This window comes from Oncorhynchus mykiss, chromosome 21 (assembly GCF_013265735.2).
Source record: "Oncorhynchus mykiss isolate Arlee chromosome 21, USDA_OmykA_1.1, whole genome shotgun sequence".
NCBI classification, from domain to species: Eukaryota; Metazoa; Chordata; class Actinopteri; order Salmoniformes; family Salmonidae; genus Oncorhynchus; species Oncorhynchus mykiss.
The window spans coordinates 27,298,608-27,318,330 of NC_048585.1; the positions used below are offsets into that span (position 1 = coordinate 27,298,608).

General features: G+C 43.6%; 2 protein-coding genes across 2 annotated transcripts in view; one reads left to right on the forward strand and one right to left on the reverse strand.

Annotated features, from left to right (window-relative positions):
- The window catches only part of LOC110501043 (protein O-mannosyl-transferase TMTC1), a 102,305-nt gene that overhangs the window by 60,162 nt on the left and 22,420 nt on the right, over positions 1 to 19,723 (reverse strand). The gene's annotated exons all lie outside the window — the stretch shown is intronic.
- LOC110500167 (E3 ubiquitin-protein ligase TRIM39-like) lies at positions 10,592 to 13,002 on the forward strand. Its single transcript, XM_021577361.2, has 2 exons — positions 10,592 to 10,771; positions 10,977 to 13,002. The coding sequence occupies exon 2, from the start codon at positions 10,979 to 10,981 to the stop codon at positions 12,614 to 12,616; it is 1,638 nt and encodes a 545-aa protein (XP_021433036.2). The 5' UTR covers positions 10,592 to 10,771; positions 10,977 to 10,978; the 3' UTR covers positions 12,617 to 13,002.

Here is a 19,723-nt window from a genome sequence, read left to right on the forward strand (position 1 = left end):
CCTGCAGGAGATGTCCTGACAATCTCCTCTGTTGCCGTTGCTTTAAAAACACACTCGTTATGTGATTCGGTCAGGGTCCCTCCCCCCCCGCCTTGTTCATTATGTCATAATCAAGATTAGGTTGAAGAGCTTTGAGAGCAGTGAAGCACAGAAATACATGTAACTGCAGCAGTACCCCAAACAACACTCTGCTAGATAGGGTCAAAGTCTGAATGATATAATCCCCAAGATAAAGATTAGGATTGGGCATCCTTACAGATATACAAAATTGTTTTACTGTGTGTGTGTGTGTGTGTGTGTGTGTGTGTGTGTGTGTGTGTGACATGAGGTCTGCCATAGGCTTGACTGCCAATGCTGACCAGTCATTTATCTCTCACACACACACACACACACACACACACACACACACACACACACACACACACACACACACACACACACACACACACACACACACACACACACACACACACACACACACACACACACACACATACACTTCTTGCTTACCTATCAACTCTGCACAGACCTTTTAACGAGACCCTGAGGCCTAACATATTAAAACACATCTCTCCCATATTCCCCCAGCTTAGCCTCAATCTCACAATCAGCCTGTTTACTGAGAAACTTCTTGCTTTGCGTTTCTTTTAATCACTCCAGTTCCTCACATGGGCTGGAACTGAATGCTGTAGGGGAACTAAATTGAGAGGGTAGAGTGATTACAGACGCACGCACGCACGATTCATAACAGTACACGTAGCGCTCTACTGCTAGTCAGTTCCATTATTGACCAATCAGTGTACATTCAGAGCTAACCTGCTAAACTGAAATTAACACAGCTTCATGACAAAAGGCCCACAGCCCCAAATCACGCCAGACCAGGAAATGGGTTCCGCTATGCTGAGCCTACTGCTTCACGCTCATGAGGACAGAGGGCTCCATTTTGGCTCTGATTTAGGCCGTTTCCTCTCAGTGAGGAGGTCCTGTCATAGGGAGAGGGTTACTATGTGCTCCATTCTGTGGCTGCAGGATTCTACCTCATTCGTAAGGCTCCATGTGTGGGTGAGTGTGGGATGGAACTTGAAAGAGGTGTTGTAGTTTGGTCGTAGGCTTGCCCAGGTAATTGACGAAGGTGGTTGTGTATGAGAGAGGTTTTGTGTACACACAGTGTGTGAGGGTGTTAGTGCGGATACACCTCCGCTTGCCGGGGAGGTATTGCTCCAGCTACAGTGTGTGTGTGTGTGTGTGTGTGTGTGTTCCCTGGGTTGTGTGAGGCAGCATAACAATGACAGCCCATCACAGCTGTGAGATAATAGGCAGGGGGAAAGAGTGCAGGAATACATGTACCAATCCCCTTCACCTCGTTCACCCGGGGATTTAAAAACAAAACGCTTTTCACATCAGTCTGATGTCCGCATTAATTCACTTCTGTCCATAAGCCACTGGAAAGCTCCTCGCATTTCATGGAAATATGGAATTAGATGCGAGAGAGAGAGAGAGAGAGAGAGAGAGAGCGAGAGAGAGAGAGAGAGAGAGAGAGAGAGAGAGAGAGAGAGAGAGAGAGAGAGAGAGAGAGAGAGAGAGAGAGAGAGAGAGAGAGAGAGAGAGAGAGAGAGAGAGAGAGAGAGAGAGAGAGAGAGAGAGAGAGAGAGAGAGAGAGAGAGAGAGAGAGAGAGAGAGCAACCTGCACATGTCCTCTCTTATTGTTAAATGTATGGTTATTTGTATGGTTATGTTGATACTTGATTATTGTTGTTACTGTTGTCCCGTTGACAACATTGATTATTATTATTATGTTAATTATGCAAATCTCCAAAATAAGCTTTGGCAATATGTACATTGTCACATCATGCCAATACAGCAAATTTAATTGAATTGAGAGACAGAAAGAGAAACAGAGAGAGAGAGGGGCAGTCACAGGGGCAGAGAGAAAGAGAAGGGAGAAATGGAGTGACAGAGCCAGTGAGGAGAGGTGACCGTGAAGGAGACAAAGTCCTGTTTAATACATGTCATGTCATGGAGAGAGAGAGAGAGAGAGAGAGCGAGAGAGAGAGAGAGAGAGAGCGAGAGAGAGAGAGAGAGAGGGGTGGGGAGAGAAAGAGAGAGCGAGAGAGAGAGAGAGAGCGAGAGAGAGCGAGAGAGAGCGAGAGAGAGCGAGAGAGAGAGAGAGAGAGAGAGAGAGAGAAGGTATTGTAATGCAGAGGATGGTGATGGTGCTGATGGCCAGGGTCAGCACCTCTCTAGTCCTCTTTAGGAATAGGAAGGCAGAGGAACGTGCCAGGAAAATCAAAAGACTCGGGCATTCAGGAAATGGTCACCCATGAATTCAACTGACAAATATGTTCCCATCTGCGCCTGCAGTATGTCTTCCATAGATAGAACTCAGGGACTTGAGTTAGATGATTGCTAAAGCATAAAGACCCCTCCCTGTCTGTTTCCCTTTCTATATCACCAGCAGGTTTCTTGAGGGTGGGGGTCCTATATGCTCTATGCTTTTGCAATCATCTCACTCAGGCATGAGTTCTATTTACAGAAGCCATGTAGGCAGTCACAGTAGGTGCTGTTATGTGGCCGCCTAACTACAACGTCCCTCTATAATGTCTCTAATAGGTGCACACTGCTATGGTATAGCAGGTAGGCAATCATTTGAACACACTCCCCATCACACAGCACGGTTCACTCAGTTTCTCCTTTACCTACATAACCCACTTATATAATCATCTGAATCATTTCACATCTACACTAACATCTTTAACAATGAACATTACACACACACACACACACACACACACACACACACACACACACACACACACACACACACACACACACACACACACACACACACACACGCGAGGCTGGTGGTACCTTAATTTTGGAGGGTGGGCTCATGGTAACAACTGGAGCAGAATCAGTAGAAAGGTATCAAATACATGGTTTGATGCCATTCCATTCGCTTTGTTCCAGACATTATTATGAGCCGTCCTCCCCTCAGCAGCCTCCACTGACACACACACACACACTAGGGCTGTGACTAAACCAGTATCGCAATATTTTTTTCCATGGCAAACACAATGCAGACCAAACTCTGTGGCCATTTGAAAACCTGCTGTATGTAACATATTGTGCTATAGGTTGGAAAATAAATACATGCAACTTGTGTTTTGTTTCCTTGCCACGATACTAGCGAATATCGTCCCGGCCCTAACACACACACACACACACACACACACACACACACACACACACACACACACACACACACACACACACACACACACACACACACACACACACACACACACACACACACACACACACACACACACACACACACACACACACACACACACACACACACACAACTGTATAGAAAGGATAATGATGTTCTACAGAGAGGCAGTGTGGTACCAGAGTGGAAGTGAATAGGCTGCTAGGGAAACGGACAGGGCTCCATGCTGATTGTATTAGCATGTTAATAGTATTCAGTTCTATTTCAGGCTGCTGGTTATTAATACTGAGGCCCAGCGCTGAGAGCAGCCCCTTCATTAGTAACTCTGCAGATACCAAGGACCAAGATGTACTGACACACATGCGCGCATGGACACACACAGAGATGAATAATGACACACGCACACACACTCACGGATGGACAAAGACACACACCCGAATGAAGACAAACACACACACCGACAGACATGCATCAAATCTTAAATCACACACACACACTTTCAGTGTGCTTGACCTAGAGGAGAGAACAGATTCCTTGACATGGAGCAGCAGATGGTTTTCCTGCAGTGTGTTCTCTCTCTGGGATATGACTTATTCAGGAGTGACGGACAGTCAGCTCATCCACCAGGAGAAGACAGAGACCACCGGGGAGGTGAAGTGGTGGTCCAGACCAGAAAGACACAGGAAGAATAAGAGAATGAGAAAGGAAAAGAGATGGGGAGAGGTTCTCATGGGAATCTATAAGCTCAGCATTCAGATCATGACTTTTTCCCACATTTTGATATGTTACAGCCTTATTATAAAATTGAAGAAAGTTTTTTTTAAATTTTTTTGCAAATGTATTAAAAATGTTAAACTGAAATATGACATTTACATAAATATTCAGACCCTTTACTCGGTAATGTGTTGAAGCACCTTCAGGCAGCGATTACAGTCTTGAGTCTTCTTGGGTATGATGCTACAAAGCTTGGCACACCTGTATTTGGGGAGTTTCTCCCATTCTTCTCTGCAGATCCTCTCAAGCTCTGTCAGGTTGGATGGGAGAGGTTCGCATGGGAATCTATAAGCCTAGCATTCGTATATGCACTGTACACCCAACTCGCTACACACACAAAAACACAGGTGCTCAGCTTTCCAAGTACACACTATTCGTACCAGTCGACAGTTGTGCATGGGAACAAGATATACGCTTCAACCCCCCCCATTCTGGTCTGCTACAGAGCCTCAACCCTGGCCAATAGGATCAGTACAGTGCCTTTAGAAATGATTGATACCACTTGATTTATTCCACATTTTGTTGTGTTACAGCCAGAATTAAAAATGGATTAAATAGATGTTAATTTTTGGGGGGCAAATTAATTGAAAATGAAATACAGAAATATCTCATTTACATAAGTATTCAAACCCCTGAGTCATTACATGTTACAGCTGTGAGTCTTTCTGGGTAAGTCTGGAAGGGCTTTGCACACCTGGATTGTACAATATTTGCAAAAAAAAAATGTTTTTATTCTTCAAGCCATTTTCAAGTCTTGCCATAGATTTTCAAGCCAATTTAAGTCAAAACTGTAACTAGGCCCCTCAGAAACATTACATTTCATCTTGGTAAGCAACTCCAGTATATATTTGGCCTTGTATTTTAGGTTATTGTCATACTAAAAGGTGAATTTGTCTTGCGGTGTCAGTTGAAAAGCAGACGGAACCAGGTTTTCCTCCTCTAGGATTTAGCCTGTTCTTAGTTTTTTTATAAACTCCCTAGTCCTTGCCAATGACAAGCATACAATTCAAACTTCTACTTTTAAAAATCCATCTTTCCAGAAACAAGTCTCTCACCGTTGCCGCCTGCTATAGACCACCCTCTGCCCCCAGCTGTGCCCTGGACACCATATGTGAATTGATTGCCCGTCATCTATCTTCAGAGCTCGTGCTGCTAGGTGACCTAAACTGTGACATGCTTAACACCCCGGCCATCCTACAATCTAAGCTTGATGCCCTCAATCTCACACAAATTATCAATGAACCCACCAGGTACAACCCCAAATCCATAAACACGGGCACCCTCATAGATATCATCCTAACCAACTTGCCCTCCAAATACACCTCTGCTGTTTTCAACCAAGATCTCAGCAATCACTGCCTCATTGCCTGCAACCGTAATGGGTCTGGGGTCAAACGACCACCCCTGATCACTGTCAAACGCTCCCTAAAACACTTCAGCGAGCAGGCCTTTCTAAAAATGACCTGGCCCGGGTATTCTGGAAGGATATCCCAGTAGTAGAGGATGCCTGGTTATTCTTCAAAAGTGCCTTCCTTATCATCTTAAATAAGCATGCCCAATTCAAAAAATGTAGAACCAGGAACAGATATAGTCCGTGGTTCTCTCCAGAACTGACTGCCCTTGACCAGCACAAATCATCCTCTGGTGTTCTGCATTAGCATCGAATAGCCCCCGTGATATGAAACTTTTCAGGGAAGTTAGGAACAAAAATACAAAGGCAGTTAGGAAAGCAAAGCCAAGCTTTTTAGAAACATATATTTGCATCCAGTAGCACAAACTCAAAAATGTTCTGGGACACTGTAAAGTCCATGGAGAATAAGAGCACCTCCTCCCAGCTGCCCACTGCACTGAGTATAGGAAACACTATCACCACCGATAAATCCACTATAATTGAGAATTTCAATAAGCATTTTTCTACGGCTGGCAATGCTTTCCACCTGGCTACCCCTACCCCGATAAACAGCCCCCTCCACAGCAACTCGCCCAAGTTCTCCGCTATGCAATCTGGATCAGAGCTGGTCATGGGTGCACCTCAGCCACACTCAAGGTCCTAAACGATATCATAACCACCATCGATAAGAGACATTACTGTGCAGCCGTATTCATCGACCTGGCCAAGGCTTTCGACTCTGTCAATCACAACATTCTTATTGGCAGACTCAACAGCCTTGGTTTCTCAAAGGATTGCCTCGCCTGGTTCACCAACTACTTCTCAGACAGAGTTCAGTGTGTCAAATCGGAGGGCCTGTTGTCCGGACCTCTGGCAGTCTCTATGGGGGTGCCACAGGGTTCAATTCTTGGGCCGACTCTCTTCTCTGTATACATCAATGATGTTGCTCTTGCTGCTGGTGATTCTTTGATCCACCTCAATGCAGACGACACCATTCTGTATACCTCTGGCCCTTCTTTGGACACTGTTAATTTTAAATTCAGGCTGTAACATAACAAAATTAGGAAAAAGTCAAGGGGTGTGAATACTTTCTGAAGGCCCTGTAGATCAGCCAAAGGTAGAGGCCCAGAGGCTGTGATAAACCATTACAAAATCTGATATATGCAAACACTCCTGTATTGCACAAACGGAATAACACATAAACACTAACACACACTCTCAATCACTCACTCACTCAATAACTGAACTTACTGTACATTGTGTGGTTGTGCAGCAGAGAAAAATGTTTGAGCAACTGAACTTAAGGCCGTCGGCAGGATTACAAGTCAAATCTGAGATCAGCAAAGCGAGGGTGTGTTGAGGTAGTTAGTGGTTTACTGCATGTCTACACCAGGAGAAAAGCCATTACTGTAAGGCCACACACTCTGTTCTAATCAGTCGATAATGAGGCCGAGCCAGTTGTGTTAGTCAATTCTGTTTGGCCTCATTGTTTTTTAAATGAGCCTACTGGCTTCATTTGACTTGGACCCAGGCTTTCTCTAAAACAAGAGGCCAAACGAGAATTCAATTATCTGCCAGAGTGAACCATCAACTCTCATCAATGACAAATGAAAGCTCACCGCCCAGAGAACTCTAAGCCACTCAGGGTCTGGTTTGGGTACACTGAAAGGTGTATGTGTGTTATAGAATTGTGTTCACCACTGAAGTAATACACATCTCAGCTCCACAAACTGGGTGGTTCGAGCCCTGAATGCTGATTGGCTGACAACCGTGGTACATGACAAAACATGTATTTTTACTGCTCTAATTAAGTTGGTAACTAGTTAATAATAGCAATAAGGCACCTCGGGGGTTTGTGATATATGGCCAATATACCACGGCTACGGGCTGTGTCCAGGCACTCCATGTTGCGTCGTGCATAAGAACAGCCATTAGCCGTGGTATATATTGGCCATATATCACACCTCCTCGGGCCTTATTGCTTAAGTACGCCTCTAAGAAAGGAGATCGAAAGGAAGAGCAGAGAGGAAGAGGAATAGCAAGATGCGGAGGGAGGGGAGGGCAGAGGGAGAGAGATATACTCATAAATCTTTGAGAGCTATGTACACATAGGCTCCCTAGTTGCTAATTAGGAACGTCCAGAAGATACATTGAGCAGATGCTCCGCTGAGCTACGAAAACAAATCTCTCTCTCTCCCTTTTCCTCTGGGTGTGATACAGTCAATTGTGCTGAGTCACGGAACATTTTCTCAAAAAGGCATAATCACACTCACACCCCAGGTCATTAAGATTTGATGAGAGCGGGGTCTCTATCTCTGCCTGTCTGTCCAGGTGTGTTGTTGTGTGAGCAGCTGGGCAGGCACAGTCATCTAATATCCATAGAGTAACCGAGAGATGGCAACTCCATCACTCAGCAGGCACCACCAGTCCCTATCCATCCACTTTACATTCAGTCACCCACACACAGACACTGACTTCGTTTACAGTGAAGGGGAGGGAATAGAAGAAGAGATAGGGGACATTTTTACAATACACAACAAACTAATAACCCCATGACAATTCATAGACAGATCTAATGCATAAAGTATATCATATTGCAGATTTCTGCCGAACCCCTTTCAGAAAACACTTCAACCTTGTGCTCAATAGAAACAGTAAAATCCCTTAAAACCTCACGGTGCAGTAGAAATGGTACAGCAATATCGTACAGGGAGGACTGGTAATGCACCTTTTGAAGGAAAACTTTCAAGTTGAACACTGGAGAAAAATCATCTCTATCTTATAAAAAAAAGCCCATGTCATGTTTTAACAGATTTCAAGCTATTCTTATAATTTAAAGTGAACTTTTGTCTCTGAAGTGTCTAAGGACAGAAGGTTCAGAGAGTTCATCCATATAAAGGGTTAACTCCATCCCGCTTACTGTGTCAAAGTGCATAGCAATATTGAGTGAGGCAGAAAGACATCATTTTACTCTGTGAAACTGAGACATACAGTACATTGTGCATACTATCTCAATCTCTTTGGAAATCTCTTAAAACGCTAAACTTGATCAAATTTTAATAATACCGACAGAAGAAACAAAGAATATAGCCACAAAGAGGTGAGTAGAGAGATCGCAAGGACGTTTTATGTATTCTCTTGTCTTCTTAAATTTAGAGTAGCTACAGTATTTGGGTTAAATTATCTTTGGTAAAAATGACTCATGTATAGAAATAACTTATCAAGATTGATCCCATATGTGACCCCATCAGAATAAAACCTCTCAACTGGAAACTATGAAAAGTAGTACCACAGGGTACTGACTCCACTAAATGCCTTATTGTTTCACCTCTGGTATCTGTCTAGATACGGCGACACCTCCAGCAGTCGCCTGTCTGAAGAGCCGTTCCTGTTCTCTGTCTGTCTACATGTGCTTACTGAGCCGGTCACCACTTCTTGTGGACACAACTTCCGCAACGCCTGTATCAGCGGGTATTGTAATTCTACAGAAGACCGGAGTGTTGTGTCAACACAATGTTGAGTAGTTGTAGAACATTGTAAGATTTAAATCAGAGGTAAAAATGAGTTCTCTGCCAAACCTGGGAAGTGTCCTGTGACATCTGCACTGGGAAGAGGCCCTGAAGTCCTGCCTGGTGTGTCAGACCTCTTACGGCGAGACTCACCTGGTGCCTCAGAGTGTCTCAGCCTGGAAGACAGGATGTGTAAGAAGCACGACAGACCTCTAGAGCTGTTCTGTAGGCCTGACAAGATGTGTGTGTGTGTGTGTGTGTGTGTGTGTGTGTGTGTGTGTGTGTGTGTGTGTGTGTGTGTGTGTGTGTGTGTGTGTGTGTGTGTGTGTCAGTTCTGTACAGACCACATAACAGTGTCCCTCTAGAGGAAGAGAGTGGAGAGAGGAAGGCTCAGCTTAGGAAGACTGAGGCAGAAGTGCAGAAGATGATCCAGGAGAGACTGCAGAAGATTCAAGAGATCAAACACTCAGTAGATCTCAGCAAGAGAGATATTTACATTGACACCCCCCCCCCCCCCCCCTCTTTGTTTTTACACTGCTGCTACTCGCTGTTTATTACCTATGCAGTCACTTTACCCCTACCTACATGTACAAATTACCTCGACTAACCTGTACCCCCGCACATTGACTCAGTATCGGTATGATTAGTATTTAAACTACTGCCCTCTGAAATCTTACAATCAAATAAAACATTTGACACGCTGATTTCTGTCTTAACCTTGCAAATAAATTATTGTATTTACTGAAAAGGAAAACTTTCAAAAGGATATGAACCTGAGTAAAAACAGTTTTGTCGTTGCATATGTCGTTGTCCATATGTTTCTATGTTCGACATTCCATAGGCTAAAGACAATGGGGCATATACACTCCAAATCCTAAGTGGATGATGCATCCCTGTGTATATACTGTTATGATCACAGATCTTCTGTGGCGAATGGAAAAGAGGAAGAGGAGATCCCTTCCACAGAATGAATGTCCGTTAGTCATGTAGAGAGAGTTGGGGTGCACGTCTGGAACAGAGAAGAGGCCGAGGCAGGAACTGAACACCGTATTATCGTCAATAACAGTCTATCTAGAGCTCATCTCCATGTGGACTAAAACACTTTAGTAGAGGTCAAAGCAATGACGGTAGATAAGAACAATTAAAACAGTGAAAGATCATGTTTAACCTTATGGCGCAGTAAAAGAAAGATACATCACACAGAACTATTGCACAGGAAGGAGCTTAGTAATGTAATTGTACTTTTCAGGGAATCTATATGTTTAACAGCAGAACAAACTGTCTCAAACTTTGAATTGCTCTTTAGGAGACAAAAAAAAAACACATACCAGTGAAAATAACACAAAAAGCACTTTGGTGATCACTTCATTTACTATCTAGACCGGTGAAAATGATGAAAACCTGCCCTGTTTTAACTGTCCTCTCGGAGGTCACTCTGTCTTGGTTGACTTAAGGTAAATGGTAAAATAACGTAACAAGAACGTTCGTTATCACTACATCGTTTATGGCTGAACAATTACGCGGACTAAATTGACCTGTAAATGTAGATTGCTGTCGATTTCAAGCAGTCCCGATGATTGCTCTTTTGGTCTCAGTGTCGGAGAGAACTTGGGAGAGTTCAGCCGTGTAAAGGGTTAATACTGTTCCAGGAAGAGAAACGCTGCAGAGCAGAATCCGGTGGGGAGGAGCACTTCAACTTCACTTTACTGAACTGAAACTAAAGTGGTGAGACGTACAGTATATTGTGTACGGGAACAAACTCTCTCGAACACTTTATAAATATTTCTAAAAAAACAAGCTTTTAGGCCTAATTTGACCCCACAAATGGAAAGAACAGAGACAGCACCCACACTCACATAAACACAGGTGAGTAGAGAGATAAACATGGACAAGTCAACCTAAACTCGACCTTGTTTAAATATGATCCAGGTCCTTTATCTCCAGTATGTTAAACTCTCTTTTGTAAAACTTCTGATTTCTATGTTAAAACCATATATTACGTTTGGTTAATATCAATCCCATAAGAATTCCAGTAAATGCTTTATGGTTTCACCTTTGGTCTCTTGTCTAGATATGGCCACCTCCGGCAGTCTCCTGTCTGAAGAGCAGTTCCTGTGTTCTGTCTGTCTGGATGTGTTCACTGAGCCAGTCTCTACTTCATGTGGACACAACTTCTGCAAGGCCTGTATCACAAAGTACTGGGATAGGGATGACCTGTGCCAGTGTCCCATGTGTAAAAATACATTCGATAAGAGACCAGATCTGTTCGTCAATACTTTCATTTCTGAGATGGCTGCACAGTTCAGAAAGAGTGTTAGGGAATCTAACAGCAACCAAGGCCTCCACCCTGACCTACCAGGAGAAGTGCCCTGTGATGTCTGCACTGGGACAAAGCTCAAGGCCCTGAAGTCCTGTCTGGTGTGTCTGGCCTCTTACTGTGAGACTCACCTGGAGCCTCATCAGATATCCCAAGCCTTAAAGAGGCACGAGCTAATTGACCCTGTGGAGAAACTGGAAGACAGGATGTGTAAAAAGCATGACAGACCTCTAGAGCTGTTCTGTAGAAGTGACGAGATGTCTCTTTGTGTCTTCTGCTTGAAAGCAGACCACATGACTCATGACACTGTCCCTCTAGAGGAAGAGCGTGGAGAGAGGAAGGCTCAGCTTAGGAAGACTGAGGCAGAAGTGCAGAAGATGATCCAGGAGAGACTGAAGAAGGTTCAAGAGATCAAACACTCAGTAGATCTCAGCAAGAGAGAGTCAGAGCGAGAGATATCAGACAGTGTACAGGTCTTCACTGCTCTGGTTCGCTCCATTGAGAGAAGTCAGGCTGTGCTCATTGAGGTGATTGAGGAGAAGCTGAAAGCAACAGAGAGGCAGGCTGAAGGGCTCATTAAAGAGCTGGAGCAGGAAGTCACTGAGCTAAAGAGGAGAAGCATTGAGCTGGAGCAGCTCTCACACACTGAGGACCACCTCCACCTCCTACAGAGCTTCCCATCCCTCTGCACCCCTCCAGACACCAGAGACTGGTCTGAGATCAGTGTTCACGGTGATCTTTGTGTGGGGACTGTGAGGAGAGCTGCGTCTCAAGTGGAGGAGACCATTATGAGTGAAGTGGAGAAGTTGTGTGACGCTGAGCTGAAGAGGATTCAGCAGTATGCAGTGGATGTGACTCTGGACCCTGATACAGCACATCCCTACCTCATCCTGTCTGAGGGTGGAAAACAAGTGAAATATGGAGACACAAAACAGAATGTTCCTAACAATCCAAAAAGGTTTCATAATTACGGTGATGTCCTTGGGAAAGAAATATTCTCCTCATGGAGATTTTATTATGAGGTGACTGTCAAAGGGAAGACTAAGTGGGATTTAGGAGTGGCCAGAGAGTCTATCAACAGGAAGAATAATAAAATCCCACTGACACCTAATAATGGATACTGGACTGTACGGCTGAGGAATGGAGAGTACAAGGCTCTAGCTGGCCCTGGTGTTCCCCTCTCCCTGAGAGAGAAGCCCCATAAATTGGGGGTGTTTGTGGATTATGAAGAGGGTCAGGTCTCCTTTTATGATGTGAAGGCCAGGTCTCATATCTACTCTTTCACTGGCTGCACCTTCACAGAGAAACTCTATCCATACTTCTGTCCCTGTAGTAATGATGGTGGTGAAAACTCTGCCCCTCTGATCATCTCTCCTGTCAATCACACAGCCTGATTAACAAGACTCTGAACTGTATTGTTGGAACGGGAACTATTTTTCATAACAGATTGCATTTCTACATTTACAAATTTAGTTTATTCAGTTAAGGTTCATTACACATTATTTGTGTTTTGTCATTGGAATCTTAGAATCAGAATTGTATTTGATCTGTCTTAAGTATGAATAAATGTTCGTATTAAAAATGAAAAAGGACCAAATGTACTCTACACATTGCTTTGATTAAACCCATTTAACGCAAAAGCTGACATTTGAGAGTGAAAGCTAACTCTTCCTCACAGTCCAATTGTAACGGTTTTCTTGGTGAGAAGGAGAGTCGGACCAAAATGCGGCGTGTCTATTGCAATCCATGTTTAATGAAGTAACACACTAAACACGAACACTATCAAAACAATAAACTTAACGAAAACCGAAACAGCCTATACTTGTGTAACCTAACACAGAACAATGACATCAGGACACAAAGGACAATCACCCACGACAAACTCAAAGAATATGGCTGCCTAAATATGGTTCCCAATCAGAGACAACGATAAACACCTGCCTCTGATTGAGAACCACTTCAGACAGCCATAGACTTAGCTAGAACACCCCACTAGCTACAATCCCCATACATACACACCACATACAAAAACCCATGCCACACCCTGGCCTGACCAAATAAATAAAGATAAACACAAAATACTTTGACCAGGGTGTGACACCAATGTTCTCTCTACTCTCTCTCACTCTCCTCTAATCTGTAAGAAGGGTTCGCAAGAATTGATGGCAATGCCTGAAAAATAAATGTGTTGCCTTTAAAATGTTTAATTATGAAAAAACAAGCTTTCTTTACTGCTAATAAAGATGTTCCTTAAACATGCGCCATGTCTTCTTTCAACACTGCAGAATCTACATATTTAATTTCTATGTTCAACAATGTATTGGCAAAAGGCTGTGGAGGCATGGACACTAAAGATGAAGTGGGTGTTGTATCACTGTGCATAGATCATTATGATAATAGAGAGGGTTTAAAGTAGGGTTTTATTTTGACCAGCTGTTACAATGCTTTCCCCGAATGTGTCAAATGTCAAAACGTCTGGTAAGACGAGGGGTGGGGGTGTGTGTCTATTTGTCAAAACAGCTGGTGCGCAATGTCTAATATTAAAGAAGTCTCAATAGGGAAGTGGTCAGATGACGCAGATGCTACACTACATGACTGTTTTACTAGCACAGACTGGAATATGTTCCGGGATTCATCCAATGGCATTGAGGAGTATTCCACCTCAGTCACTGCCTTCATCAATTTGTGCAATGACGACGTCGTCCCCACAGTGACCGTATGTACATACCCCAACCAGAAGCCATGGATTACAGGCAACATTTGCACCGAGCTAAAGGCTAGAGCTACCGCTTCTAAAGGAGTGGGACTCTAACCCGGAAGCGTATAAGAAATCCCGCTCTGCCCTCGGACGAACCATGAAACAGGCAAAGCGTCAGTACAGTACTAAGATTGAATCCTACTACACCGGCTCTGATGCTCCTGGATGTATTTCAAGGCCTACCTTCAAACTCACTGCCTCTTTGCTTGACATCATGGGAAAATCAAAAGAAATCAGCCAAGACCTCGGGAAAAAAATTGCAGCCCTCCACAAGTCTGGTTCATCCTTGGGAGCAATTTTAAAACGGCCGAAGGTACCACGTTCATCTGTACAAACAATAGTACGCAAGTAGAAACACCATGGGATTACGCAGCCGTCATACCGCTCAGGAAGGAGACACGTTCTGTCTCTTAGAGATGAAGGTACTTTGGTGCGAAAAGTGCAAATCAATCACCGAACAACAGCAAAGGACCTTGTAAAGATGCTGGAGAAAACAGGTACAAAAGTATCTATATCCACGGTAAAACAAGTCCTACATCGACATAACCAGGAAGGCCGCTCAGCAAGGAAGAAGCCACTGCTCCAAAACCGCCATAAAAAAGACAGACTATAGTTTGCAATGGCACATGGGGACAGAAGATTGTACTATTTGGAGAAATGTCCCCTGGTCGGATGAAAGAAAAATATAACTATTTGGCCATAATGACCATCGTTATGTTTGGAGGAAAAAGGGAGAGGCTTGCAAGCCAAAGAACACCACCCCAACCGTGAAGCATGGTTGTGGCAGCATCATATTGTGGGGGTGCTTTGCTGCAGGAGGGACTGGTGCACTTCACAAAATAGATGGCATGATAAGGGAGGAAAATTATGTGGATATATTGAAGCCACATCTCAAAACATCAGTCAGGAAGTTAAAGCTTGGTCACAAATGGGTCTTCCAAATGGACAATGACCCCAAGCATACGTCCAAAGTTGTGGCAAAATGGCTTAAGGACAACAAAGTCAAGGTAGTGGAGTGGCCATCACAAAGCCCTGACCTCAATCCTATAGGAAATGTGTGGGCAGAACTGAAAAAGTGTGTGTGCCAGGAGGCCTACAAACCTACAGTTACACCAGCTCTGTCAGGAGGAATGGGCCATAATTCACCCAACTTGTTGTGGGAAGCTTGTGGAAGGCTACCCAAAAAGTTTGACCCAAGTTAAACAATTTAAAGGCAATGCTACCAAATACTAATTGAGTGTTTGTAAAATTCTGACCCACTGGGAATGTGATGAAAGAAATAAAAGCTGAAATAAATAAATAATTATCTTTACTATTATTCTGACATTTCACATTCTTAAAATAAAGTGGTGATCCTAACTGACCTAAGACAGGGCATTTTTACTAGGATTAAATGTCAGGATTTGTGAAAAACTGAGTTTAAATGTATTTGGCTAAAGTGTACAGTATGTAAACTTCCGACATCAACTGTATATACACTAGGCGGTGTCAGAGGCACCCAAGTCATAGACTGTTCTCTCTGCTAATGCACGACAATTCTAGGACCAAAAGGCTTCTAAACAGCTTCTACCTCTAAGTCATAAGACTCGTGAACAATTCATCAAAAGGTCATCCGGACTAGTTATATTGACACCCCCACACCCCCCTTTGTTTTTACACTAAGTAAGTAAGCCTTTCACGATAAGACTGGCTCTTAAAAGTACACCATGAGAGCTAACATTAATGATAAGCATGTCAATTTCTCATCACTACTTGTTTTTGTAAGAGGTGTTGACAAGCTGAATGCACCGAGCTGTCTGTTTAAACTACTAGCACACAGCTCAGACACACATGCATACCCCGCAAGGCATGCCACCAGAGGTCTCTTCACAATCCCCAAGTCCAGAACAGACTATGGGAGGCACACAGCTCAGACACACATGCATACCCCACAAGGCATGCCACCAGAGGTCTCTTCACAATCCGCAAGTCCAGAACAGACTATGGGAGGCGCACAGTACGACATAGAGCCATGACTGATGCAAGCAGTAGAATCAGATTTAATACACAAAAATACACATTATGGGACAACGAGGACTGTGAAGAGACACACACAAGGTACAGACACACGCATACGAATACATTGTGACATTGTTGTATGGGAGTATTGTAGACACAGTGCCTTCAGGAAGTAGTCAGACCCCTGGACTTTTCCACATTTTGTTACGTTACAGCCTTATTCTAAAATTGATAAAAATAGAAAATATCCTCAGCAATCTACACACAATACCCATAACTACAAAGCAAAAACAGGTTTTTATAAATGTTCGCAAATGTATTACAAATTTTAAATAGAAATACCTTATTTAAATAAGTATAGGGACCCTTTGCTATGAGACTCGAAATTGGGCTCAGGCGCATCCTTTTTCCATTGATCATCCTTGAGAAGTTTCTGCAACTTAATTGGAGCCTACCTGTGGTAATTTCAATTGATTGGACATGATTTGGAAAGGCACACACCTGTCTATATAAGATTCCACAGATGTAAGTGCATGTTAGAGCAAAAACCAAGCCATGAGGTAGAAGGAATTGTCCATAGAGCTCCGAAACAGGATTGTGTCGAGGCACAGATCTGGGGAAAGGTACAAAAACACTTCGGCAGCATTGAAGGTCCCCAAGAACACAGAGGCCTCCATCATTCTTAAATGGAAGAAGTTTGGAACCACCAAGACTCTTCCTAGAGCTGGCCGCTCGGCCAAACTTAGCAATAGGAGGAGAGGTGTTGACAAGCTGAATGCACCGAGCTGTCTGTTTAAACTACTAGCACACAGCTCGGCCAAACTTAGCAATAGGAGGAGAGGTGTTGACAAGCTGAATGCACCGAGCTGTCTGTTTAAACTACTAGCACACTAGCACACAGCTCAGACACACATGCACCGAGCTGGGAGGTGATCTAGAACCCGATGGTCACTCCGACAGAGCTCTAGAGTTCCGCTGTAGAGACGACAGAACCTTCCAGAAGGACAACCATCTCTGCAGCACTCCACCAATCAAGTCTTTAGGGTAGAGTGGCCAGACGGAAGCCACTCCTCAGTTAAAGGCACTTGACAGCCCACTTTGAGTTTGTCAAAAGGCACCTAAAGACTCTCGGACCATGAGAAACAAGATTCTCTGGTCTGATGAAACCAAGATTGAACTCTTTGGCTTGAATGCCAAACATCACGTCTGGAGGAAACCTGGCACAATCCCTACAGTGAAGCATGGTGGTGGCAGAATCATGGTGTGGGGATGGTTTTCAGCGGCAGGGACTCTGAGAATAGTCTGGATCGAGGCAAAGATGAACGGAGCAACGTACAGAGAGATCCTTGATGAAACCAAAGAGCTCAGGACCTTGGAAGGGCAACCGTCACCCCAGTATAACAGGACAACATCCCTAAGCACACAGCCAAGTCAACACAGGAATGGCTTTGAGACAAGTCTCTGAATGTCCTTGAGTGGCCCAGCCAGAGCCCGGACTTGAACCCGATCGAACATCTCTGGAGACAACTGTGCAGCAATGCTCCCCATCCAACCTGACAAAACTTGAGTGGATCTGCAGAGAAGAATGGGAGAAACTCAAATACAGGTGTGCCAAGCTTGTATCGTTATAACCAAGAAGACTTGAGGCTGTAATCGCTGCCAAAGGTGCTTCAACAAAGTACTGAGTAAAAGGTCTGAATTCTTATGTAAATGTATTTGTTAAAAAAATATATTAGCAAAAATGTTTTAAAAAACAAACTGTTTTTGTTTTGTCATTATGGGGTATCGTGTGTAGATTAATGAGTGAAAAAAACTATATAATCAATTTTAGAATAAGGCTGTAACGTAACAAAATGTGGAAAAAGTCAAGGGGTCTGAATACTTTCAGAATGCACAGTATGTAGTGATGTAATAATGTTATATGGTGTACTGTCTTTAGTTTTATATGTAATGTAAGTGTTTTAATATGTTTGGACCCCAGGAAGAGTAGCTGCTTCCTTGGCAGCAGCTAATGGGATCCCTAATAAATACAAATCCCCATATTTGACTAAAGAAAAACACTGAGCAGATCTCCCAATTAGACATGCCCTGGTGGCCTACAGAGTCATGTAAGGGAACACCCCCCTGAAATGCACTGTGCATTTGCAATATGTTTCAATGGGCATTTACCATAAAAAATTTGTCATGTTCAAAAATACTGCAGAAATGCAAAATTGACTAGCCTGATGAACTCGGGATGGCCGGGCAGTGATGGTGGTTCCTCTCCATCGCTCGTTGTGTTGATTTCATCATGTCCATTTGGTGATGTTTTTCACTGTTGAATCATATTGCAAATGCACTGTGCATTTGCAATATGTTTCATTGGGCATTTAACATTACGGATTTGTCATGCTCAAAAATACTGCAGAAATGCGAAATTGACTGGCCCGATGAACTCAGGATGGCCGGGCAGTGTTTCTGGTTCCTCTCCATCGCTCGTTGGTGTTGATTTCAGAATATAATTTTGGTGATGGTACCTCACTGTTTAAACATATTGCAAATGGACAAAAGTCAGCCAGCAAGTCACCGTCCAACAGTCAATTAGATATCATTCTGACACCAAACTGATACAAACTGACACCACACCCACTTTTCCCAACTCGTTTAGAAGCCAACTATCACATATTTCAGAGCAGGCCCAAAATTCACAGCGCCTTCTGTTCAAACCATAGTAAAAACGTAAAACACGTGGTTGTGTTCTAGCTGCGGGTCCAGTTCTGACAGTATGTGTAGGCCTAGCTAGATCATTCGGTGCCCGGGCAAGACCTTAATTGGTGCTGAAAATCCCCCTTTTTCTATGCCTTGCTACGGGGTCCTTGAATGTGCTATCGGACAGAAACGTTAGGGTCCGTCTCTATGGGCCGAGGCGGTTGAAATGCACCTAGTCTTGCGACTCTGGGACATTTCTAAATGTCGTCATTTTCGTGATGTCAAAATTAATTGAAGTTATTGCAAATGTACGAGGCTGTTTCTCGGTCCGAGAACCTTATAGAGCCACATAACTCACCACGCACTATCGACCTGAGCTCTAGAACAGATTTCTAAAGTTTCAGAACTCTAGGTCTGACGGTTCTTTAATAGTTCGAACAAAGGTAACTATTGCAGGCTCTGTCTGTCTCTACGCACCACACTGTGTCCCTCTGTCCTAGCTGTCTGTGTGTGATTTTTTTCTTGGAAATTTTATGGGAGACATGACTGATTCACAGTTCATGGGGGTTGCCTAATCACACATATGAAGTTTTGAAAAGATCTGACCTTTTTAACCCTTCGAAAGGGATGACACCATTTAAGGCACTTTCGGTTGGCCCAGGAAGCTATAAATAAACACATATCCTGATTGGGGTATGCTTTTACAGAATCCTGAGTTTTATTTTTTACACAGGGTTGATTTACACAGGGTTGAATGCACTATGTATCACAAACTGCTGGTTGGGTATGGAAAAACACTTTTAGGGTGATTTTAACCACTTCCGGTTGCTCCAGGAAACTTAGAATCAACACAGGTAGACCTCATAGTGGCCTGATGGATTGTCATCGAAGACAGGTTCATAAGACATTCATAACCCTCATACGCTTCAGGTTGAATTTAGGGGTGCAGGCAATGTATTCCTATGGGGAGAGAAGTCATTGAAAACTGTTTGATGTAAACACCTTCTTTTAACTGTTAAGGGTTAATGCCACATGGTCAAGGTTAGGCTTGCACAGA

Excerpts from the sequence above, each read along its gene's own strand:
- LOC110500167 (XM_021577361.2), top strand. The coding sequence starts at position 10,979 with ATGGCCACCTCCGGCAGTCTCCTGTCTGAAGAGCAGTTCCTGTGTTCT.